We start from the raw sequence: 24,976 nt of genomic DNA on the forward strand, positions 1-24,976 counted from the left end.
AAAAAAAAAAAAAAAAAAAAACTGCAGTTGTTAAACCCTGCATTTGTTGAGCTTAGGAGTCAAAACTGGTGTACTAGCGGAAAATAAGTATTTTAAACTTTAAAAAAAAAAGAAAACTTTTTACAAGTCAGATGTGAGCAAAAATGCCATAGAGACATGAAAGAGCATCCTGGATCCAAAGATGGGAGATTTCAGCAAAGCCTGGAAGGATCTGAGAGATCTTGGGAGGCCAAATGGAAGGAGGGTGCCAGATGACACCACAAAGCAAGGAGAAGAGGGGTTCCCTGGGGTGGGGAGGTGCAGAAATAGGAGGGGAAGCCTTGAGAGAGCCAAAGTTCAGATTTGGTGGCCGATGCGGGGTAGGTCAGGGACAGAAGAAATCAGAATGATTTCCCAGGTGTCATCACGGTTAGAGGCCAGGTTCCCCAGCATGAACCCCACCCTGGGACTTTGGGCAAGTTCCTTAGCTTTTCTGCTACAGCCTGCCCTGTGAAGTGGGGATAACCACAAGAGGTTGTTGGGAAGCTAAAAGCCATCCCAGAAAGAGTGCTCGGAGCAGGGGCAAGTGGCAGCTGGCAGCACCATCAGCCCTACCCCTGAAGCTGCCCCCTGATGAGTTTGCTTTTTGCCCTTTCCCACCTATGTGAGACCTTAAACAAATAGGTTCTAGGAGGGTGAGCACACTTTTGGTGTTCAGAGGGACCCTGATCTAGGAGGAACCAGCTGCCAGTTGCATTTGGCCAGACTGGTCCAGACAGGCGGTGGTGGGATGCGGGAGCCCAGTGTCCTTCCCATGCCCATCCCAGGCTCTTGGTGACTTGCACAGGCTCATGCCCATGTCCCTCTCGTTCCAAGTCTTTCACTAGTGTGCCCTGGTCAGGACAGCCCTGCACCAGGCCCCGCCACCTCTGGTGCTCTCCCAGCCCTGCCTCCTCCCTGCGGCTTGCCGCTGGCCACGCCTTTCCTGATACCATCTCCTACAGTGGATCCCTCAAAGAACTCAGAGCCACAGCACTGTCCCCTGCCCCTCCAGGCACTCCCAGGGCTGCCTCTGGTTCCCTGTAGGTGAGGAATTTCTCCCTCCTGTGGGATGTGCCATGGTGTGCATCAGATTCAGGAGCTTATTGGGAAAAGGAAGGAAATTATTCCTGGCCCTTTCACCATCTGGGCTCCAGGGAGGGAAAGCTGTGTCCTGGTTTCTCTCCTCACCCCTTGCCTTAGTTTGGTGCTGCAGAAACAAGAGTGCTTGGTTGGTCCCCAGCAAGCAGGATGGCCCTGGACACCTTGCCTTTCTAGCAAGAGCAGGCAGTTGGCACAGGCTCTAAGAGTAAGCCTGCCCGTTTCCTCTACAGATGCAGGCAGAGCTTTGCACACAGACGTCATCACACCGCCCCAGACCCCACTTAGCATGCATGGCACAGACACCATTGAGGCCTGCACAAACAGTGGGCACGAGGTACAGAGAGAGCGGGGAGGTGGCCACGGTGAATCAGGGTCTGCAGTGCAGAGGGGCCGCCCTCCCTGAGGGAACCGGCCGATTGTGGGGAGGGGCTCCAGGCACAGGAAAGAGTACCCCAAGGTCAGGAGGTGGGAAGGAGGCACCTGCGTCCCAAATTGTCCAGCAGACATCACCAGCAAGTGAGATGGAAGTGAAGGGTCTTGAATCCTGCCCTTGACAGTGGGGCTTTACACTGTGGGCAGGGGTTTCTCCAGGGTGGGCAGTGGGATCTCTGTGTGCTCTAGGGAGAAGCAGGCTGTCCTCTCACTTGAATCCTAAGCATAAATTTACATGAGCTCATTTTGTGGTGAGATGGCAGAGCCTCCAGATCACTTGGAATTGCAAGAAGTGGGCGGAGGCCCCAGGCACTGGTGGTTGCTGGGGGCAGCTCTGCATTGTTCACATTCCTCTCCCAGAAGCTCCAGGGGCCAGGGCAGTGCCAGGCAGAAGAGGGGGCCTTGGCCGCTTTCACTGCTTGAGGGCAGCCAAGCTTGCTGGGACATGTACACCATCTTTGCATGCCTTGCAGCTCTGGTGAGGTGTGGCTGGCAGGCCTGGCCTCCTCCTGGTTGATGAGGGCTAGGTCTCCCAGCCTCTGCTCATTTCTCCAGCTCACAGTCTTCCTTTTGTGATTTGAATGTCAATGTCTTTTTTGCTCTCAGAGTGATTTTTCTTTATTTATGTTTTTGGGTTTTTTTTCTTTCTTTCTTTTTTTGTAGATATGGAGGGGGAGGCAGTCTCACTGTTGCCCAGGCTGATCTTGAACTCCCGGCCTCAAACACTCCTCTTGCCTCATCCTCCCAAAGCACTGAGATTATAGACCTGAGCCACAGCGTCTCACCAGTTGTTTTATGTTCTTTATCTTTTTACCTGTTTGCCTTTTGTAACTTGGGCTGCATTAAATTTACTCCTACTTGTGAGTAAATGTGAACCGTGACAATGAATTTAATCTATCCCCAGAACCCAGAACCCTCAGTAACAAGCATCCTTATTTCTACATTATTCGTATATTTCTACTTAAATTACTTTTCGATTCCTGCCTCTAAAAGAAGAGAGAGGTTTTGTGTTTTGTTAATTTACCACCCTCATCTCTTGCATTCCAAATCCCTCATTGATTAGACATTTAACTTGGTGCTGGGACCTTTCCCTCTGCCCACCCTATTCCCTTTTGTGTCTTTTATCTTTAGGCTTCCAGAAGGCTTATTCCAAGTTAGCAATTCCTGATAAGGACGGCCCTTTTGTGGGCTGTGAGCTCCCTGCATCTCTTACTTCCCACTCTCTATGCTGCACTGCAGGCCCCTGCCACAGCCAGTCTTTTAGCAAAGTTTGTAGGCAGAATCTGTGGATATTCTAAAACTGATGATTCTAGGAGATTCCTTGCCTTCTTCATTCAGTTCTCAGAACCTGGAAGTCCTCATGAAGGTGATGGGCTATGAAACTTCCCCAAATTCTCCATCCTAGAACTTGGGGTGTTTCTTGGAGTTTCATGTCCGTTTGTCACCATAGAGGAACGCAGTTTTTCTCCCCAGGTTGGCAACTGTGTAGGACTTCTTTTTTACTTTTTTCTGTATCCAGTCTCATCTATTACTGTATAGGGACTTGTTGAAGAAAGTTTCCCAGCCCGTGTGTGTCGAAGCCAAAGGTGGTGTCCCCGCTGTGGGAAGAATCGGAGGGCTCAGGTACCCTTGGGGAAGGGGCTGGGAAAGAGAAGCGCCCATGCTGAGCAGGTGCTGGGAGGTGAATCCCCCAGGGCAATGGAAATAATATGGAAGCAGGGTGCTTGAGGGCAGGCAGGCTGGGGAGGCGACTGTGAAGGTTCTGAGGAGTTAGGAAAGAAGAGGAGCTGGAGCCACCCCGGGAGGAGGGAGTGAAGGCACAGGCTTTGGGATCCCTCCTCGGCTCCATCTTTCTTCCTGACACCTCAGGCAAGGGACTACCCCTCTCTAATCCTTGGGGTTCTCATCTGTGAAATGGGGGCTTGTCCTGGCTCATGGGATGTTAGGGGCAACTCACAGGGGTGGTCAGCTCTGGGCATTCCTAAGGACTTAGGGAAGAAGAGCCCACGTGCCCCACAGTGGGGTCAGTGCCTGGAACCATCCCAGTGCCTCTCCTCCAGCCAGGGCTTAGCAGGCCTGAGCCGTTCTAGGCTCACAGTTCCCTCCCCCATTAGAGAGAATTGAATAGGCTTGATGGTGTCCCTGTCTGACCTCCTGTCTGTCTGGGATTAAGCCTCTGCTTCTCTCCTGGCCACCCCTCGGGTGGCCCCAGCAGCCTCTGGGAATCGCTTCCTGCTCCCACTCTGGCCTGTCTTCACAACGGCCCTGGGCCAGCCCTCCTGCATCTTCACCCTCCTCTTTCCTCCCCTGAACACTGCTGGAGCCCCAGCAGGTGTCTTTCCTGGCATCTGGTTACCATGTCCAGGCTCACAGACCTGGTGGCTTCACTCCTTCACCCCAGAGCCCTTCTGGCTGCTCAGGACCCGTGATCAGGTTGAACCCCCTCACCTGCCTCAGTGCCTGGCCCCAGCATCCCTGTGTAGCTCATCTTTGGCCATGCCAGCCACCCTCTGCCAGGAGCAGCCTTCCTTCTCTGTCACTTAAAGATGTCCACCCAGCTGCTGCTCCTGGCACCATCTCTTGAGGATGTATCTCTAGACGCCCACAAGTCCCCACCTGGACCCATGTCAGGACAGTGGCCAGGGTTGTCCCTCCACTTAATAGTGGCCCTGAACCATGAGGTCATGCACCTGCCGCACAGTGCTTGCATACCTGCACTTCACATTGCTGGTGCCATGGCTGCCTGATTTCTGCTGACTGTGACATTTTTCCCTAGGGTGACGCCTGGAGACCCTTTCACCCTGGCCCAGCTGCAGGCCCCGGGATGCTCTGGGCATGGCCTCTGGAGCCCCACAGAAGAGCAGCCAAATGGCCGGTGGAGCTGAGGAGACCCAAGGCTTCCTGGACACACTCCTGCAAGACTTCCCAGCCCCACTAAACCCGGAGGACCCTCTGCCGTGGAAGGCCCCAGGGACTGTGCTCAGCCAGGAGGAGGTGGAGGGCGAGCTAGCTGAGCTGGCCATGGGCTTTCTGGGCAGCAGGTAGGCCTGTGCACCCCCAAAGGGGATGGGGAGTGAGGGCATGGTGCCAGGGCCGACCAGGCCCCCACATGTCCAGCCCCACACAGGGATCTGCAGCCCCAGATCCCTGTGGCAGCACTGTGTGGATTTACTGTGGCTGCTGTGGCAAAGCACCACACACTGGGCGCTTATTAAAGCAGCAGAAGCTTATTCCTTCACAGCACCGGAGGCCAGAGTCCAAGATCAAAGTAGCAGCTGGGCCATGCTCTCTCAAAGGCTGTAGGGGAGAGTCTGCTCCAGGCCTTTCTGTTAGTGCCTGGCCTTGACTTCCTGGATGTCCTTGGCTTATAGATTTAGCCCTCCTATCTGGCCTTCTTGCATGCGGCATCTCCCTGTGTGTCTGTGCCTTCACACCTCCCCTCCCTGCCTGCTGTGTTTCTCTGTGGCTCCTCCCCTTGTAAGGACACTGGACGTTTTGGACCAGGGGCCGCCTTCCTACAGTGTGACCTCATCTTTCTTTCTTTTTCTTTTCATGGAGAATGGGATGTCGCTATGTTGCCCAGGCGGGTCTCGAATTCCTGGTCTCCATGGATCCTCAACATTTCTGCCTCCCTAAATGCTGGGATTACAGGCATGAGCCACTGTGCCCAGCTGCTGTTACCTCATATGAACATAACTAATTACATTTGCAGAGATATTAACTCCAAATAAGATCATATTCTGAGCCACAGGGGCTAGGACTTCCACATACCTTTTTGGGGAACACAATTTAATGCATAAGAGGTGATAAGCAGTAAGTCCTGTTTCTGATCCGTGTGATGGACAAGGAGGCAGAGGTTGGTAGATAAGAGACTGACGTGAGGCCTTATAGTCAAAGAGTGGCAGGGCCACATAGCACCCTGGCCACCACGATCTGAGAGGTAGCTGGCACTGTCCCCATTCCACGGATGAGGAAGCTGAGGCACAGAGAAGTGGCACAACCAGCTAGCAGATTTTGGGTAAGATAGAGAGGAGTGTATCCACCAGTAGATGGTATATCTATTTCCTAGGCTGACCTCAGAGGTCCCTTCCTTGCCATGCCCTCTCCTTCTTCATTTATTCATTCATTCTGCAAGTATTTGTCCCATGAGAGATGGTGAAGGACAAGGTCTCTTCTCTAACCCTCTCTGCTCAGACAGGGTCTTAGAGTCAGGCTCTCTGTCTGGCACAGGGGCTGCTCATAGAGGCAAGCGAGCTGGTGGGCCACATGCTGTTTCTGTGAACCTAGTCCCTCTCTGAGGGGATGTGCCCATGGTCCCCAGTCCAAGCATCACCCAAATCACCTGAAATATCCCCTGAAGCTGTGACGGGCCCTCAGCCATAGCTCCCTCTGACAGAGCCTCTGAACTTGGCAGCTGCCTCAGTATCCTCCAGGCATGCACTTCCTTTGCCCCTTGCAGCAAAGCAACACTGTTCCTGACACCCATCAAGGGCCTAATTTCCTTGATCTCAGGCCCCAGCAGAGTCAATGACTTGCCCTCTCCCTGTGCGGTATGGGCACAAAGGTTGCTGAGTGTCAGCCACATGCAAGGGCCGTGCCACCCAGCATCCCCCACAGCCACCCAGAGCTCAGGAGGAAACGCCTGGTGACCACATTCCATGGGGTTGTGGTATGTGCAAAGGCTGTTATTGGCTTGTTCTGAGGAAATATTTTAGAGATGTGGCACAAAGTGAATCAGCCCCTCGTGGTGGAGCAGAGTGGGCCCAGCGTGACGGGAAGTGAGGGGAGGCCCCATATTCCGCCCTCTCTAGAGGAGCAGGTGGCACTTGGCAGGGAGCAGGGGAGTCCAGACCAGGGAGTTCTACAGCCACTGGGCCTTCGCGGAGGTGGCGGGGGGCCGTTGCTGCCCTGAGATGAAAACCCAGGCCTGGGACAGAAGAGTTGGTCCACCTTGGCCCAAGCGTGAGGTGAGCAGGCAGAGCCAAGTGGTGCCAGCTCCAATCTGGGAACCGGGTGGAGAAGCCATCCCGGGGAACAGCAGAGCCCAGGCGTTTGCTGGACGTGCGTGCAGCACAGGTGTGGAAGACGGACGGGCCATAGCAACAGGGTGACATCAGCCTTCAGTTCCTGGATAGGGGGAGAAGGGCACAGAACAGATCCTTCCTTGGGAGGTGGGAGGGCCTGGATGGCTGAGGAGTGAGTAGGCAGCACAGGTGACCTGCCCAGCAGGGCCCCAAGCTGAAGTTGGGGTCAGTGCCAGGGGTCCAGGGGAGGCAGTGGGTTTTGGGTTTAATGAGGGAGCAGCAGGACTTGTTGAGCAGCCGCTCTGTGAGCTGCCTAGTGATGGGTGCAAGCGGGAGGGGCACAGAGATCCCAAGCCTCCTCAGCCCCTAGAAGCCTACCCTGCATGGTGGAGTAAAGTGGAGTATTTGAAGGTCTTATATTTTCCTGCCGTCTTACTGGATTTATCTTTTAAGTCGTTTTTGTTTTTTTCTAGCATCTTTTTTCACACACAGGTGTGGATGTCCACAGGTGTAGTCAGCACTTGGGGTCTGAGCCTTACATGTTGTCTACACTGAGTCCGACTGTCCACACACACACACACGTGCTCATACATAGTCACAATTCCACCCCTGAGCTCTGCTTCCCGTCCCCCAGCCGGAGGATGGGCTTTTGGGCATCAAGGGCTTTGAGCATCTCGGTCCCTGGGCTCTTTCACAGATTGTAAAATGCATGCTTCTGAAGGCCATCCAGAAGTCAGAACACCCAGTCCGCAGAGGGCTATTTACGTCTTGTCTCCCCTCTTGTTTGCAGCCTCCTGTCACATATTTGGGTCCCTGAGCAGTGCATACTACACACTAATGATTCAAGTGTAGTTTTCATCTCTGCCACTAGACTGTAAACCCCTTGTAACTGCCCCTACCCCCAGGTCGGCGATACAAGTGTTCCTCAGGCACCTGGGCCTTGCACACACTTCGGCTTGTCCCCGGAGCATCTTCCTACCTTGTGTAGGAGGCTGCCCTGCAGAATCAGGGTGGATCCGCACAGTGCAGTAATGCAGGGCTGAGGACCTCTAGGGCGTATCCCAGTCAGAACCCTGGAATGAGGTGGGAACTGTGTCCAGGAAGGGGATGCTGGTGGCCTTGGCCAGGCATTATCTGGGTCCCCACAGCCGGAAGCTGCTTCCCTTCCCCCAGCAGCAGCAGTGGGTGGGCAGGAAGCTGAGGCCTGACCTCGCTGGGACCAAGGGGAACAGGCGTCCCTCCTCCCACTGCGCAAGAGGAAAACCCAGCAGTTGGCAGGAAACCCCCAAATGGCAGAGGAACTCATTTCTCATGTCTTGGCTGGTTGTTTTTCAAAGAGAGTTCCAGAGGCTTTTGTGAGTCACCCTTTCATTTTAAAAACTCAGGAATCCATTCCAGTAGATTCCTGAGACCATCAGTAGCTCGGGCGCCCAGCCCCCATGGAACAAGATCTGTCTGTCAGCCCGTGCTGTGCTGAATCACCTCGCCACCCCAGGCATAACCCCCTGGCCCCCACTCTCAGGGACAGGCACACAGAGGTGAATGTGTGTCACCCAGCTCCCGGGGCCCCCACTGGGTAGGGTAGGCAGATTCCAGGAGTCAAAATGCATGATAGAGGTCATAGGGCCACTGAGGGATCCATCCCTTCTGCCCAGAAGACTCAGGGATGGCTCCGTTCAGACACTTCTCCCCACTGCTCCCCTCAGCCACAGCTGGCTTCAGTGTCCCTACCCCTAAATTTCTTCCCCTGATCTACCCCATGTCTCTCTTCTGCACTGCCTATCTGCTAAAAGATGCTAACTCAAGGTTGACATTTCCTCCCGTCGGTTTGCTTTCAGCCTGCTATGACCTCCCTTTACACCCATCTACACCTCCTCGACTCCTCAGCTCTGTTCTGTGACGTTGAAAGCAGTGACCCAGTCTCATGTCTTAGAAACCGTTCCTTCGTGGCCCCCAAAAGGCCACCCTTGGGTCATCCCCGCATTGTTAGCCATGCTCTGACCCTGTGGGACCAGCCCCCATCCTCATTCATTCCACAGCTCCATCTCCTGCCCAGACCGTGTTCTTGCAGGCCCTGGAGCCTCTTGACCTCCATGGAACCCAAGAGTCTCCATGGAAACAGAGCCCACTGCCCATCCCCTGCCTGGCCCTGCTCCGTCCCCATTGGCGTAATTAACTCTACCATGAGCCTCCTAGTTGCTCAGAACAGAAACTTCGACACTGTCCTTGCCCCTCCCTCTATACTGCCCGGCTGTGTCCCCTCCTGTTCGCCACCACAGCCCTGCGCAGCCCGGGTCTTGGACTCTCTCCTCTGGACAGTCATCACTCTCCACCAGCCCACCCTCCACACCAGGGTCAGAGAGGCCTAAAAGTCCCATTTGATAATGCCATGTCCCTCTTTAGAACAGACCATAGTTGGCCAGGGGCAGTGGCTCATACCATTATCCCAGGGCTTTGGGAGGCTGAGATGGGAGGATCACTTGAAGGCAGGAGTTCAAGACCAGCCTGGACAACACAGTGAAACCCCATGTGTACAAAAATGTTACAGATTAGCTGGACATGGTGATGCATGCCTGCAGCCCTAACTCCTCTGGAGTCTGAGGTGAGAGGATCTCTTGAGCCCAGGGGTTTGAGGCTGCAGTGAACCATGACTGCACAGCTGTACTTCAGTCTGGGAGACACGGCAAGACCCTGTCTCTAAAAATAAAAAAATAAAACACAAACCAATGGCAGTGCTTCCCTGTTACCATAAAGCTTGGCCTGCCCTGTTCCCACAGCCCCTCACCCCAGTGGCCCCTATGGCCCCATCTGCCCAGGGACCTCGTGGACCATGCACAGCCTCTGCCAAGTATGCCCACGGGTCCCACACCCCAAGATCAGTTGCCTGGAGCTGCTGTACAGATAACCACAGACCCAGCAGCTTAAACAACAGAAGCGTGCCTCATGCTGGTGGCTGTCGTCTGGGATCAGGATGTTGACACAACTGGCCCTTCTGGTGCTGTGTGAGCAACCCTTGGCACTCCCTGGCTTGTAGTCTCATCCCCTGGGTCTCTGCCTCATTTCCCATGGCGTTCTCCCTGTGTGTGTGTCTGTCCAAATTCCCCCTATTTATGGAGATATCAGTCATTGGGGTAGGGGCCCAGCCTGCTCCAGCATGACCTCATCTTAACTAATTCCATCTGTAATGACCCTGTTTCCAAATTAGCTCCATTCTGAGATAGTGGGGGTTAGGGCCTCAGCGTATGAATTCTGTGGGGACACAGTTCAACCCAGAACGCTCCTCATCCCCCAGGGTCCCCAGTGGCATGGGTGATTCCTCTGCCCTCCTGTGGCCGGGAGCCATCATCCGCATGGATGTCAGGCAGTTTGCTTATCCATCAACAGCCCCCTCCCCACCAATTCTAGCCCCAAGTTTGGTCCAGTGCCTCAGCAGATGGTTGCGCATCTGCCTCTGCCGTTGTATGACCTTCCTGTCCCAGCTCCCTGAGGACAGGGGCCACCCTGCTCGCTGTTACTCCTCAGCATATGGGCTGATGGTTGGGGAAGGGGTGCTAGGTGTGGTCACCTACTGGGAGCTGCCCCTCACTTTCCCCTCCTCACCCCTAGGAAGGCCCCACCACCACTTGCTGCAGCTCTGGCCCACGCAGCAGTTTCCCAGCTACTACAGACAGACCTTTCCGAATTCAGGAAGTTGCCCAGGGAAGAGGAAGAAGAGGAGGAGGAGGATGACGAGGAGGAGGAGAAGGCCCCTGTGACCTGTGAGTTCTTTCTTCTGAGGTAGCCCCAGGGCTGCTTAGCAGGCAACAAAGGGTGAGGAGGACATTGTGGGAAGCCCCATTGACTGGGGTCCCTAAAGGTGCTGGGGCCCTCGCTCACAAGGGCAGCAGAATCAAGGAGCAGAGGCGGCTTGGGGCACCAGCGAGGTGGAGGGTGGCAGTCACACCCCTCTTCAGGTCATGCAATTCCCAGTCAGCTCATGAGGCAGGGTGGGTGGCACAGACACCCTCCTGTGTCCCGGTCTCTCTTAAGTTCCGGAGCAGCCCAGGAAATGAATGATGCTTGTCTCGTTTCACAGAGGTTCTCACAGGTAATCTCACAGTCATGCAGCCAGGTTCAGGTGTACTCTGTGTTGTACCTCAGTTACATGTGCCCAGGCAGGTGAAGTCAGGGTCAGCCAGGTGGCACACCAGCGGGTCTCAGGGGCAGCAGTGGTACCCTCAACACTCAGGCCCCCTGCCTCAGCGACCAAAGTCAGGATTTTATCGGGTGGAAACGCTCTATGGTGTCTGTGAGCCCCATGGTTAGGTGCTGGTGGACGCTTGTCTGTCAGCCTGCTCCTGGGACGGCCATCAGCACGATGTGACCCAGAAATAGAGAGGACGCAGAGCCATTTGACAGAAGATCTAATTTAAAAAAGCAGATTTTATGTTACTTTCTTTCACTCTCCTAGTAATTGCATTTTATTATATTTCACCAAAGTGTTGGTTGATGTTGGAACAGAAATACGGGGAGTGAGAGTTACAGGCTGCAGCAGGGGTGCCACAAGGGGGTAGCAACGCCCCACCCAGCTGAAAACTTGTCCCTCCACAGGCCAGCAGGCAGCAGAGTCACAGTGGATTTCCTTTCCTTGCCATTTCCTGTCTGCCATTTCCTTTCCCTTCTTCCCTTGCCATTTCCTTTCCTTTTCCTGTTGTTCTAAATTCAGCATTACTAGTGCATGCATGCATCGAAGGAAAAGCAAGGAACAAGGTGGGGGAAGAGAGAGAAGGCGAATACCCAAAGCCGCCAGCATCAGTCGGCGCTGGTGCTCTCCTCCACGCTTTGGTCCCCTGCCCTCTGCCCTGGCTCCCTGCCCGCGTTGCCTGGGAGTGCAGCCTCGCCTTTGCCTGGGAGACAGCTGTCCACAGTGACAGGAGACCATTGTTCTCGGCAGAGCCAGTAGGCTTCCGGCCAGTGGCAGCTGCTGCTCCTCAGCTCTGCGGCCCCACCAAGGGGGCGCCGTCACTGCTGCCTGGCCCCACCCGGCCCTGCAGAAGGGTCTCTGTGGGTCCACGGGGGAGACAGCGCCACCTGCCAGTGTGAAGGAGTGCTGCTGCACTCGCAGCAGCCCAGTCCCACGCCCAGGGATCCTACAGGCCTGGGAGCGTCCCTGTCTGTCAGAGCGCCTTGCGCACAGACCTGCCTAGCGGCCTTGATCATGCCCTCCTTGTCACGGGAGTAGAATGTAGTAAAGTCTTTGGACTTTGAGCCACCCTTACAAAATTGCATCGGGGCGGGGATTGTATTATAAGAATCGCCACCGAAGGGAAGGAAGTGGCTAACTCTGTGGCTGCCAGCCAGCCCTCCTGTTTGCAGCCTCCTGTCACATATTTGGGTCCCTGAGCAGTGTATACCATACACTAATAATTTGAGTGTAGTTTTCATCTCTGCAACTAGACTGTAAACCCCTTGTAACAGCCCCTGCCCCAAGGTGGGCAAGACAAATATTTCTCAGGCACCTGGCTTGTCCCTAGAGCATCTTCTTGTCTTGTGTAGGAGGCTGCCCTGCAGAGACCGGAATCAGGGTAGATCTGCACAGTGCAGTGACTCAGGGCTGAGGGCCTTTAGGGCATGTCCCAGGTAGGACCCTGGGATGGCTATAATCAGAGCAGAATCCAGAAGCGATTCCTGAGGTCGTGGGGCTGCAGCCCTTGGCATGGGGAGTCTGTGGGCCGGGCAGCACTGCCTCAGCCATGGCCTTTGCCTGAGCAGAGTCTAGGCTAAGCAAGCCGATGGAAATAGCAGCAGCACCAGGGGCAAGACCATGAGCCGCAGCAGCAGCAGCTGAGTCTCCCCCCAAGCTCAGGCCTGGTAAGCACCAGGAGCCCACAGTTTCCAAAGGGAGTGCGGAGGAGCTCATGGCATTTAGGGGCAGTTTTCTGGGCACAGCTGCTCTCAGGGAGAGGAAGAGGAGGCAGTGCTGCGAGTACTGGCTGGACAAGGGGGGATTTCCTGGTTTGCAGGGGATCCACTGGCCAAACTTGTATGGAGCCACCTTCCCTCAGCTGGGCCTGCCCAAATGAGTTATCAGGCCCCTCCTGCACCCACAGCCTTGCCAGTCCCCAGTTCTTGCCAAATGCTTGAATGGGCCCCTGTCTTGGCCATGGCAGCAGCAGCTGGCTCTGGATGCCCCCACCCCTGCCTTGATGCGTGGATTCCCACGGACCTTTCTGTGACCTCCTGTGTGCACAGCCTTTGTGTTCATGTTTCTTCTTCAGTGGCCCCCTCTGGCCTCAGCCCTTCTCCTTTTCTTCCATAGCCTCCTCCTTTGGGCAGGAACTCTTTCCTTCTCTCAGTTCCCCATGTCCTTTGGGTATGGCCTGTGACACTCAGCTTCTGCCCTGTTTTCAGTTGCTTGGCCTTGAACTCCTGCCCTCAGGTGACTGGCCCTGACTCACTGTGCTTGGCAAATGCACCTGAGCTGGCAGGAGTTCCAGGAGGGTTTGTGCATTGAAGCGATGTGAGTCTCTGAAGGCAGAGCCTCCATAGTCTCCTTTGGGCCTGTTACTGGTTGATCTTTTCTTAAGAAGCCACGCTTAGGTAGGATTTGGTTGTTTTTCCTTTTAAAATGAGTATTGTAGCTTGTATTATTTTTTGCTACGTAACAAATTGCCACAAATGTAGTGGCTTAAAACAGCAGACGTTTATTCTTCCAGTTTCTGTGGGTCTGAAATGTGGGAGCAGCTTAGCTGGTTGTCAGCGGGTTGTGATCACATGGATGCCAGCTGGACTGGAGGGTCCGCCTCCAAGGTGATTCTGACACACGGCCATTGGCAGGAGGCCTCGCTGCTTGTGCATCCTCACAGCTCAGATCGAGCGATAACAGGGAAGGAGGAAGAGGGCTCTACATATAGGCAGAAGGCACAGATCCTCTGAGTTTATAGCATCTGAAGTACGCACGGTCACTGCCACTCTTCATCAGAAGCAGTCAAGTCCCACACTCAGCAGCAGGAAGTGAGCTCCACCTCGCAAAAGGGGAAGTCAGAGAATTTGTGGACATCCTTTAAAGCCATGACCACACAAGACTAACACTTGTAATGGAAAATTGGGAAAGTATTAAGAAAGTGTACTTCTGGAAAAGCTGCCCATGGAACTGCCACCTGCAGCCCCACTCTGACACCTTGGTTGTGTGCTGTTCCTGCCTTTATTTTCTGGCTTTGGTGGTTTTTCATGGACTTGTGGTTAAACTGCATATGTAATTTTCCTCCTTTTTTCACTTAATGTCATGACATAAGCGATTTACGTGCTCATAAACTCTATAAAAATCAATTTTTAGTTTTCTATTTTAAGAGACCACGTCTCCGTCTGTCACTCAGACTGGAGTGCAGTAGTATAATCGGAGCTCACTGTAACCTTGACCTCCTGCCCCAGCCTCCTGAATAGCTGGGGCTGCATGTCATACCACCACACCGAGCTAATCTTTCTCTTTTTTTGTTGTTTTTGTTTTTGTTTTGTTTTTGAGACAGAGTCTCGCTCTGTTGCCGAGGCTGGAGTGCAGTGGCTAGATGTCGGCTCACGGCAACCTCCACCTCCCGGGTTCAAGCAATTCTCCTGCCTCTGCCTCCCCAGTAGCTGCCACCATGTGGCGCATGCCACCACGCCCAGCTAATTTTTGTAGTTTTTAGTAGAGAGGGGGTTTTACCATGTTGGCCAGGATGGTTTCGATCTCTTGACCTCATGATCCGCCCACCTCAGCCTCCCAAAGTGCCTGGGATAGTTTTTCTTTCCTTTTTCTTTTTTTTTTTTCTTTTGAGATGGAATTTAGCTCTTGTCACCCAGGCTGGAGTGCAGTGGCATAATCTCGGCTCACCACAACCTCCTCTGCCTCCCGGGTTCAAGCAATTCTCCTGCCTCAGCTTCCCAAGTAGCTGGATTACAGGCACGTACCACCACACCTGGCTAATTTTGTATTTTTAGTAGAGACAGGGTTTCTCCATGTTGGTCAGGCTGGTCTCCAACTCCTGATCTCAGGTGATGCCCGCCTCAGCCTCCCAAAGTGCTGGGATTACAGGTGTGAGTCACCACACCCAGCCTTAGTTTTTCTTAGTTTTTCAAGCTCTTATGTGAACAGCCTTCATTGTTCTGGGATGAGTCTGCAGCAGTGCCATGGTGGGGTCATATGGGAGTAGCATGTTTTGTTGTGAAAATCATATTTAATAGCAGCGTAATTCTTCATGAAGAGACTAGATCGTAAGTTAAATATCATTCCTTTGTCACTGGATATATAGCATTTCTAATTAATGGGCAATTACAAGTGATTCTGTACTTTGTCTTTAAATTGTTTCTGTGTTTCTGACAATTTCTTTAGGGTGGGTTCCCATGAGTAGTCGCTCTATGGAGGGGTGGAAGACTTCAAGGGCTAAGTTGCCAAACTAGACATTTCTAACTCCGGTCACAGGCTGCCATGTGCGCTTTATTGAGTTGATGTGCTCAGAATGCCCTGGGAGGTGATGGGGGCTGTGCAGGCCCTTGTGGGAGCTGTCAGGGAGCCAGCAAGGCTTCAGCTGGCTTGGTCAGCACTTCCCTGACAATCCCTCTATTGTGCCCATCAGTGCTAGATGCCCAAGGCCTGACACGGAGTTTCTTTAACCGGCTTTGGGAAGTCGCCAGCCAATGGCAGAATCAGGTGCCACTGGCTGCCCGGGCCTCACAGCGGCAGTGGCTGGTCTCCATTCACGCCATCCGGAACACTCGCCGCAAGATGGAAGACCGGCATGTGTCCCTCCCTTCCTTCAACCAGCTCTTCGGCTTGTCCGTGAGTGCTCCTGTGCCAGCCCTAGGGACAGCTTCGGAGGGCTGGGGCGAGGGTGGGGGTCCCCTGGGTACCGAGAAGAGCTGCCCACCAAGGCTGAGGCAAGAGAGACACCCATCAACTGCTGTCTCCAGGTGGAAGTATGGGCAGCCCTGAATCCTCTTCCCTGGGGAGTCTGGGAGGCCCAGTTCATCATCCCAGCATCTTTGCGCCAGGGCAGTCGCCAGCTCTTGAACTTGCCCAGCAAGAGACTAAGAAGGGCAACAATGTGAATCTATTATAAGGAAGGCCTGGGCACCACGTTCCCCTGACTCCAGCACCAGGAGCCACCTTGGGCAGCCCCTCATTTTATGCTTGTAGCAACTCAGAACAGATGGTCTAACCAAGGCTCCTGCGAGCTGTCATTTTGCAAACCGCCCAGCTCATACACACATAATCCGGGCTGCCTCGTGGATAGCGAAGGCCATACTGATTCTCTCAGACTCTACCCCATCAGTGCCTGCTCTACCCCTATGGGAGCAGCCTGGGTCCCGGGAAAGGTCAGCGGGTCTGTGACTCCCACTGCATCCCCACCAGGACCCCGTGGACCGCGCCTACTTTGCTGTGTTTGACGGTCACGGAGGTGTGGATGCTGCGAGGTATGCTGCTGTTCACGTGCACACCAACGCTGCCCGCCATCCAGAGTTGCCCACAAACCCTGCGAGAGCCCTCAAACAAGCCTTCCAGCACACCGACCAGATGTTTCTCAGGAAAGCCAAGCGAGAGGTAAGGACTGGCAGCTGGGCCTCAGGTACAGTTTAGAGGCCAGTGAGAGTCCCTGCCTCTGCAGTGGGAAAAACGCCAAAGGGTCTGGTGGTGCCGGAAGGTCCTCACTGAGCATTGCCAGTGCTCCTTCCATTTCTTCTACAGTGTAGGGTAAAGGGGATTTGGTTCTCACTCGAATGGAAGCAACACAAATCCTGCCCCGACCCAGCATGCCAGGCCTCTCGGTTCCACAGACCTGCCTCCCACAGAGGGTCTGCAGGCCTTGAGGAAGGCAGCCTGTGGTCAAGCGTTCCTGGGATTTTGTTTTAATGAAATGTGGCAAGGTGACAGACACAGACCTGTTCCTTAACAAAGAGTCTGCTGCTCAAAGTTCCTGAGAGGAAGGGCCACACCACACAGGGACATGCGTGGAAAGCACCAAGGTAGTTGGCACACAGAGGGTAAACAGGCAAGCTGGGCCCGGAGCCTTCTCTGCAGCCTCCCCAGGTCTTTGCTGTCTCGAGAATCGGCCCCTCCAGGACCAGCAAGGCCCCAAGATGTCAAAGCATCAAAAGGCAGAAAATAAAAAACCTGATTAATCTATTGCCCATCTCCCCTTCCTCCTCTAGGCAGGTTCTCAGCAGGCTGCTGGTGTTCTCTGGGAACATTCTTTCCTAGGGAGTTACAGCCACAGGCAGGGATGAGACATTTTTTTCTGAAAGAAGAAAGAACACAGATGCCTCAGGCCCCTCTTCTGTGAACTTACCCACTCTGAACCCCACTAGCATAATTTGACTAGGTCCTCCTTGCAGCCCTGTGAGGTGAATACTAATATTGTACCTATTTTAGACATTGGGAGACTGAGGCTCAGGCTGCTTACAAGATATGCCCCAGTGAGAAGACACCAGGGGAAAGGCGCACTTTTATCACAAGCTTGAGCACAGACCTTCATGGAAATGAGCAGAGCAAAGCTTTGCATCTCAATAGAAAACCATGCGGTCTCTGCAGCTGCAAGGAGCCCAGTGAAAAGCAGGCAGGCCTTTACTCCTGGCCCCTCACCTCAACCCCAGGAAGTGACAAAGACCTCTGAGCTCAGGGCTGCTTCTCAGAGTAGAAAAGGGATTCTCTGAAGCAGGCATAACAGCTTTATTGAGGCTGGGCATAGTGGCTCACACCTGTAATCCCAGCACTTTGGGAGGCTGAGGCAGGTGGATCACTTGAGTTCAGGAGTTCGAGACCAGTGTGGCCAAAATGGGCACCTATAGTCCCAGCTACTCAGGAGGCTGAGGCAGGAGAAGGTCTTGAACCTGGGAGGCAGAGGTTGCAGTAAGCCAAGATCATCGTGCCACCACACTCCAGCCTGGGCAATAGAGTGAGACTCCATCTCAAAAACAAAACAAAACAAAAATTAGCCAGGTATGGTGGTGGGCACCTATAATCCCAGCTACTTGGGAGGCTGAGGCATGAGAATCACTTGAGCCCAGAAGGCAGAGGTTTCAGTGAGCTAAGACTGTGCCACTGCACTCCAGCCTGGGTGACAGAACAAGACTTCATCTCTAAATAAATAAATAGCCGGGTACAGTAGCTCGTAACTGTGATCCTAGCACTTTGGGAGACCAAAGCAGATGGATTGCCTGAGCTCAGGAGTTCGAGACCACCCTGGGCAACATGGCAAAACCCCATCTCTACTAAAAATACAAAAAATTAGCCCATGGGGTGGTGTACGCCTGTAATGTCAGCTACTCGGGAGGTTGAGGCAGGAGAATCACTTGAACCCAGGAGGCAGAGGTTGCAGTGAGCCAGGATCTCGCCACTGCACTCCAGCCTGGGCGACAGAGCATGACTGTCTAAAAAAATAAATAAGTAAATAAATATCATCATTGAGATACAATTGACACGTAGTAAGTGTCACATATTTAACGTCCACAATTTGGCAAATTTTGGCTTATACGAATATACACCTATGGATCCCTCACCACAGTAACAGGCATATTCAGGATGACTGGAAGCTTCATCGTCTGTTCTTCCCTGCCCACTCCCCAGACAACCACTCATCTCCTTTCTGACACTGCAGACGGTTTGCAGTTCCCAAAGGTGGATATGAATGGGAAGCTTCAGGATACACTCTCCTGTCCCTCAGTGTGAAGTTCAGTATGAGATTCACCCAAGCCATTGCATGGCTCAGTGGTTCAGTCCCATTTCTGGCTAAGGTTGTTCAGCCTGCACTGCATGTGCCTGCAGTGTGGACCCTGTCCCCACCTCTTCTCAACCCTCATGGGCCCTCTTTCCCTACAGCGGCTGCAGAGCGGCACCACGGGTGTGTGTGCACTCATTGCAGGACCGACCCTGCATGTTGCCTGGCTCGGGGACTCCCAGGTCATTTTGGTGCAGCAGGGACAGGTGGTGAAGCTGATGGAGCCACACAGACCAGAACGGCAGGTAAGGGGATCCCTGCGCCCAGGCCCAGGATGTTCCCGCCCCCGTCATGCTGGGCCCACAGGGGAGCTCCAGCCTGGGAACCTTGGGAAGTACTAATCCTGGCACCTTTCAAGAGGGGAGGGCTCCCCACCTGACTTGAATGGCCAGGGAGTCCCATGTGAGCACTTTTTGAGAGTTCTGTGGGTCACAGCTATACGCAGCCCAGAGCTCCAGGGGAGAGCAGAGCCCTCTACACCAACAGGCAGCCCAGTGCAGTCAACGCAGCCCAGTGCAGACCAGAACCCGTCATACACATGGGTAGGGGGGCCACAGGCTGTGTGTGGGCAAGGAGGGCTTCAGGGAGGTGACACTGCCCTGGGGCTGGAGGGAACCTGCCTTAGGGCTATACTGAGTAGAGGCTGCCTGGGACCCTGGCACTCAGGTCACTCACCTGGACATGAGGATGACAGTCCCACTCAGACCCCATGTCACAAAACTGTCTCATCTGTGTGTCTCCTGAGGTCAGATCATGAGCATTTAGATATCACGGAATGACTGTTTATGTCTCAAACCCCATTTTTCACACATGCTGCTCTCCACCAGCTATGTTAGATTATCCAGGCACCTGGCAGGTAATTATATATCAGCACATAGGAGCACCCGCCGTTTCTTGGGGCTGCGGACATTGCATTCATCATGCACTCCCTCATGGGTGGGCATGGAGGTCTTTTCAGTCTTTCGGTGCTAAATACAATGCATCTGTACCTACTTTGTGCAGCATTAATTGTTCAGAGTCAAGTGTATCTGTATCTGTAGGACACGTCCCCAGAAGTGGGATAGCTGGGTTGGAACTGATGCACATACAGTCTGGGTAGATTTGCCAAGCTGCCCACCTCAGGCCACGCCAGCCAGGACTGGCATTACTTGCCTAAGAAGGTCCATTTCTCCACAGTTCTACCAGCCTGCAGGATTCTTCCTGTCAGGTAAGAGGGCTATCTCAGGGGAATTGTTAAATTTGCTTTTCTGTTACAGAGTGAGTTTAAGCATCTTTTCAAAAGTTGAAGATCATTTACACAGCCTTTCCTGCAGACACCGTTTCTTTCCTTTGCCCATTTTTCTCACCAATGTATAGGTTCCTTATCTGTGATGATGTACAGATATTTTCCCACATGTCTTTTCTGTTTTTTGTTTATGGACTTTTGCCACATGGAAGCTTTGTGTTTTTCTGTAGCTGAGTCGAGCAGTCTTTCCTTTTGTGGCTTCTGGGTTTGGAAAGCACAGCAGAGACCACAAGTTCTTGATGATTGTAACAGTCAGGGGTGGCCATGTTCCTTGGCCTTTCACTGTGGCTTACTGTCTGGGCTGGGCCTCCAGCACGTCCTCTCCCCATTGTACAGAGAAGAAAAGTGAAGCTCACTCACTTGCCCAGAGCACACCGCCAAAGTCACAGATAGTCTCTGCCACTCCCCTGCCTCCACCACCATGGGGCATTTGGCACCTTCGTCCTCCCCAGGATATGCAGTCAGGTAAAATATGGCCATGTCAGGATTCATGCTGGGCCCACTCCCACCTGCTGCCTGCACCCCTTTTGGCTCAGCATTCAGTACCCCCTTGAAGCCCAGCAGGGACTTTTTTCAAACACTGCCTGAGCCCTGCAATGTGGCACTGTGGCAAAGAGCATGGACAAATGGCCTTGCCTGGTCCTGGCTCCACCACTTCCGAGTCTGTCACACAGGAGTCCCTGAAGTTTGGGCTAAGGATTGAGTGGCCCAGTGCATGTGGAGTGCAGACATCAGAGCCCGCACAGGATAAGCACACACAGGTGTCCGTGTTCTTGGCTGCAGCCTGCATGGGCCAAGGAGTTCAGATCCAGTGCCCCCACCTCCCCTTCTCTGCTGCCACACTCTCCAGGCTTGGATCCTCCTGCTGTGATCCTGATCGCAGCCCACCACCCTAGAGAATTATTCACAGATCCAGGCCAAGGTTCTCCCACAAAAAGAAGCATCATGTCAGTTACAAGGGCAGGAAACTTGCCTCAATCTGGCAGGCTTCAACAGGGGTCCAGCTGCAGCACAGAGCAGCTGCGAGGAGTACGTGTGGAGTGTGTGGTGCTCTGCCTTGTTCTGCAGCTGTCTGAGCAGTCTCCTGCCTCTGCGCTCAGTTCAGCCTGTAAACACTGAGTGCCCACTCTGCACAGGATACTTTGTCGAGGCAGTGAAATAAAACAGGACCCACTTCCTGCCTCCAAGTCTAACAGGGAAGCAGGAGGAGGGCAAGGAGCTAGGCAGAATGTAGCAGAGACATGAATGGAATGGAGCTGCATCTCAGGCAGGTGCGACTCCTGCAGGCCAAGGGAGAGACCAGGAGGAAAGGACAGTTTATGCCAGAATCAGGGCCAGGTATGGAGACATGCCCCAATCAATCCTCCCACCTCTTAAGGCTCAGAAGGCAGGAGGATGGCTTGAGCCCTAGAGGTCGAGACTGCAGTGAGCTGTGTTCATGACACTGCATCCCAGCCGTGGGAACAGAACAAGACCCTGTCTCCAAAAAAAAAGAAAGCCAAAATCAGTGGGTAGGAGATTCAAGGGGAAGGGGAGAAGACCACCCACCTGCTGCTCCTACAGCTGGAGGAGCTGGGCTGCCCAGGCTGGGAGGAACTCTGTAAGAACTCGCTAGAAGCTTCCAAAGTGATCAGGTCACTGGAGGACGACTTGAGGGATGAGTCACAAAAGTGAGTCCAGGAGGGCAATGAGAGTGGTCACAGGTCACGCTGGCACGCCTGGTGGGCAGCCTGGGAGAGAAAGGGAGGAGTCCTGGCTCTGCAAGCGGAGATGTTGCAGAGAGCCTTGGGCATCCAGGAGGATGGTGGTGCTGTAGATGAGCTGCTATGGTCCGGCTGGGTGGAGCACTGTGCTCCTAGGAGGCAGGAAATGGCTATTCACAGGAACCCATGGGCCACCAGCTCCGGCTTTGACCTGTGAAGCTGTTTCAGGCAGGTGGGAAGAATCAGGTATGAGGAGCAGAGGGAAGAGCTGGCTGTTGAGGGAGTGGGTGCTGGGGAGTCAGGAGGCGAGCTTCGAGCTTCAACGGTGGTCTAGCTGCAGTGCAGAGTAGCTTTGAGGAGCACACAGGGGCACCTTAGCCTGGGGACGTGTTGGTCCAGACAAGGCTGAGCCTGGCCAGCACGTGACAGAGGTGGGAGCCACTGGAGGGTAGGAGGACCCAGGTGTAGGGCCAGGATTAGAGGGGCGAGCCCAGGGAATCTGTGCAGCCACGGTTAGTGCAGCCTATCCAGCACAGGAGTTGGGGCATGGTGGTAGAGGGTTTGCAGGCTGCAGGGGAGCAGCATAGTCCCAGTGCCCTCCTGCCCTTTGGCTCCACCCTGTCCTCACAACCATCCCTGGTGGTGGGGAGGGGCTTTGGGAAGAAAGGTTCTAAGCTCAGAAAGCCTACATGGTCCCCTGTGGGGGAGAGCCCACCTCCAGAGGGCATAGGGAGCAGCTTGCAGTTCCTCGTCCATCGCCCTCCCGCGTGCCTGCCTCTAGGACATTGAGGGGCTGGAGTGGGCTGGACTGTGTGGGAGGCAAAAACAGAGAAAGGCTCCCAATTCTCCCTGGAGCCTCCCACGCTCACAGCCCCTCCCCAGGGAACGCCTCTGAGGCACAGGGGAAAAAGCGCTGCTTCCTCTGCAGCTCCTCGCCTTCTGCAGGCATCTTCACGCATGTGTGTGGGCACATGTATGTGTGAATATGCATCCGTACTGTGTGTTCATCCACTTGCCTCTCCCCACGCCTTTTCTCCTGCCCTCCTCTTGGCTCTCTCCTCCGATATTCCCTCCTTTCTGGTCCTCCTTGCCTTTCTCTTGCTCTGCTCAGACCCTGGGGTGGTGGATCTCAGACCCAGAGAGAGCCTTCGAGGTCCCTGTTCCTGTCTCCTCCTTGGCTTGATTCCTCAGTTCAGCTGGGACAGGAGCATCCAGCCCACCAGACACCTGTCCATTCGCCACACAGGCTCATGGCTGCTGCATCCAGTAAGACCAGGACTCCTGCACACCTGCATCATTCCCACTGTGATGCCCTCTGCAAGGGTGCCACACAAGGAGGCCTGGTCCTTGGTGGGGTATCTGGAGAGGGCTGTGTCCCCCAGGCCTCCTGCAGTGCATGTGCATCTCTGGGGAGGGGATTGGCTGATACCCCAGTCTGTCTAGGTGACACCATCACCTGGGGTATCAGAGTTCTCATGCCCAGCTGGTACCATGCTGGGGACCAGAGAGCTGGTGCTATGTGGGGTCAGGAGGTTTACCTGATAGGGAAACGAGTAAAGGACTCCCTCTTTCCCCAGTAGACTTGAGAGGTGCCTCAATCCCAGGGTGCCTCTGTCACTCCATCAGGGATGCTGCTGTGCAGGCTTCAGGCAGCAGACTGTCACTGGGGAGGCCTCTCCTTCCCGCAGAGGCTGATAGGAACAAAGAAATTTTTGGTTTGTTTTTTTTTTTTTTTTTTAAGAGACGGGGTCTTGCTATGTTGCCCAGCCTGGAGTGCAGTGGCTATTCACAGGCACGATCCCACTACTGATCAGCACGGGAGTTTTGACCTGCTCCGTTTCCAACCTGGGCTGGTTCACCCCTCCTTAGGCGACCTGGTGGTCCCCTGCTCCCCAGAGGCCACCATATTGATGCTGAACTTAGTGCAGACACTTCATTGGCATAGCGCGCTACAGCCCAGAACTCCTGGGCTCAGGCGATCCTCCCACCTCAGCCTCCTGAGTAGCTGGGACTACAGGCATGGGCCACCGTGCGCGGCGGAACAAAGAGGTTTCTAGAGGACTTGTGGCTGGCCCAAGCCTCTGTCCTGTCCTTAGAGGAACCCTAGGCCTGGGGTGCTGTGGTCCTCTGGTGAGTGGAGACTGTGCCTGGGCTGAGCTTGGGTTGAGGAGGACAAGAACTAGGCCAGGCACAGTGACTCACATGTGTAATCCCAGCACTTCGAGAGGCCAAGGCGGGTGGATCATGAGGTCAGGAGTTCAAGACCAGTGTGACCAACATGGTAAAACCCTGTCTCTACTGAAAATACAAAAACATTTGCTGGGTGCAGTGGCTTGCACCTGTAGTCCCAGCTACTTGGGAGGCTGAGGCAAGAGAATTGCTTGAACCCAGGAGGTGGAGGTTGCAGTGAGCTGAGATTGTGCCACTGCACTCCAGCCTGGGCAACAGAGTGAGACTGTCTCCAAAAAAAAAAAAAAAGAAAAAAAGAAAGGAAAGAAAATGACTGGGCAGGCACAGGCTGCAGTCGCCTGGCGCAGGCTTCCTTCACCCTGCTATGTCACATGCCACCACTCATGTCACATGTTGCGTCTTGGCCCAGCAACTTTCAGGGAAGGGACAGTGTCTCCGAGCTAGAGACAGGGAAGCAGAGTGCCTTGCTAACCCCAGAACGTTGCCCAGGGGCACAGGCAGTGCTGGTGACCTCAGATGATTTGTTCACTTTACCATTCCTGCAACTAAAGGAAATGTAAGTTGTTTGTCATTTCTCACTGTTTTTAATGATCCTAGTTTGGGTGCATCTCTGAGCCTCCTGGCTTTGTTCAAATGCTGCAGCTATGAATGCTGTCTTAGAAGCAGCTTAGCCTCCGTTCAGGTGGCAGCAGGGGGCCCCAGGCCCCATCCCCTGGCCCAGGCCCCCGACTCTGGCTGTGTCCTTGCAGGATGAGAAAGCGCGAATTGAAGCACTGGGTGGCTTTGTGTCTCACATGGACTGCTGGAGAGTCAACGGGACCCTGGCCGTCTCCAGAGCCATCGGTGAGAGCCAGAGAGGCCAACCCAAGTGGGGGAAGGTCGCTCAGAAGCCCAGGCCTCTGGAGTGTGGCCCGAGGCTCACTGGGGTTCAGGGCAGCAGTGGAATAGGCCAAGGGGGATTTGTCATGCACTGCGGTGATATCTTTGTATTGTGAAGGGAATAGGGCAGATTCAGAGACTGCAGCACAAGTGGTTGCGTATAAGTTATACTGTATGTTATTACCTCATCTAAAACAGCTCTCCCCAAATCTAGTGGAAACCTGTGGCTCTCTACCCTATGTGCTGGAAATAGCACTTTCAGTATTCTGAAAATGAGGTTTATCCTCCTCCCCCATTCATGCTGATGATCGTTTTTTCTCTTTTGGGGAAAAAAAAAAAAAAAGTAGTGGGTTCTCCAGCCATGGTGGATCACACCTGTAATTCCAGCACTTTGGGAGGCCAAGATGGGTGGGTCACCTGAGGTCGGGAGTTCAAGACCAGCCTGGCCAACATTAAACCCCATCTCTACTAAAAAATATATTAAAAAATTAGCCTGAGGCCGGGCGCGGTGGCTCAAGCCTGTAATCCCAGCACTTTGGGAGGCCGAGGCGGGTGGATCACGAGGTCAAGAGATCGAGACCATCCTGGTCAACATGGTGAAACCCCGTCTCT

General features: G+C 54.0%; 2 protein-coding genes across 6 annotated transcripts in view; both read left to right on the forward strand.

Moving 5' to 3' along the window:
• The window catches only part of TOP3B (DNA topoisomerase III beta), a 49,616-nt gene extending 35,686 nt beyond the window's left edge, over positions 1–13,930 (forward strand). Inside the window, exons 20-21 of one of the 4 annotated variants that reach the window (XM_037735730.1) lie at positions 8,117–8,124; positions 10,516–13,926. In XM_037735730.1, the coding sequence (XP_037591658.1) occupies positions 8,117–8,124; positions 10,516–10,740 (233 nt within the window). In that variant the 3' untranslated portion in view covers positions 10,741–13,926. Of the gene's footprint in view, positions 1–4,330; positions 4,396–8,116; positions 8,125–10,515 lie in introns of those variants that run through there. The other 3 variants (XM_037735731.1, XM_037735733.1, XM_037735732.1) reach the window with 3 other exon arrangements.
• Positions 1–24,976, forward strand: part of PPM1F (protein phosphatase, Mg2+/Mn2+ dependent 1F) — a 39,368-nt gene that overhangs the window by 8,880 nt on the left and 5,512 nt on the right. For both annotated transcript variants that reach the window (XM_017521030.1, XM_017521029.2), the window contains exons 2-7: positions 4,331–4,595; positions 10,185–10,336; positions 15,170–15,372; positions 15,946–16,134; positions 18,409–18,552; positions 24,235–24,328. In XM_017521030.1, the coding sequence (XP_017376519.1) occupies positions 4,390–4,595; positions 10,185–10,336; positions 15,170–15,372; positions 15,946–16,134; positions 18,409–18,552; positions 24,235–24,328 (988 nt within the window). In that variant the 5' untranslated portion in view covers positions 4,331–4,389. The remainder of the gene's footprint in view (positions 1–4,330; positions 4,596–10,184; positions 10,337–15,169; positions 15,373–15,945; positions 16,135–18,408; positions 18,553–24,234; positions 24,329–24,976) is intronic.

This window comes from Cebus imitator, unplaced genomic scaffold, assembly GCF_001604975.1.
Source record: "Cebus imitator isolate Cc_AM_T3 unplaced genomic scaffold, Cebus_imitator-1.0 Scaffold941, whole genome shotgun sequence".
NCBI lineage: Eukaryota > Metazoa > Chordata > Mammalia > Primates > Cebidae > Cebus > Cebus imitator.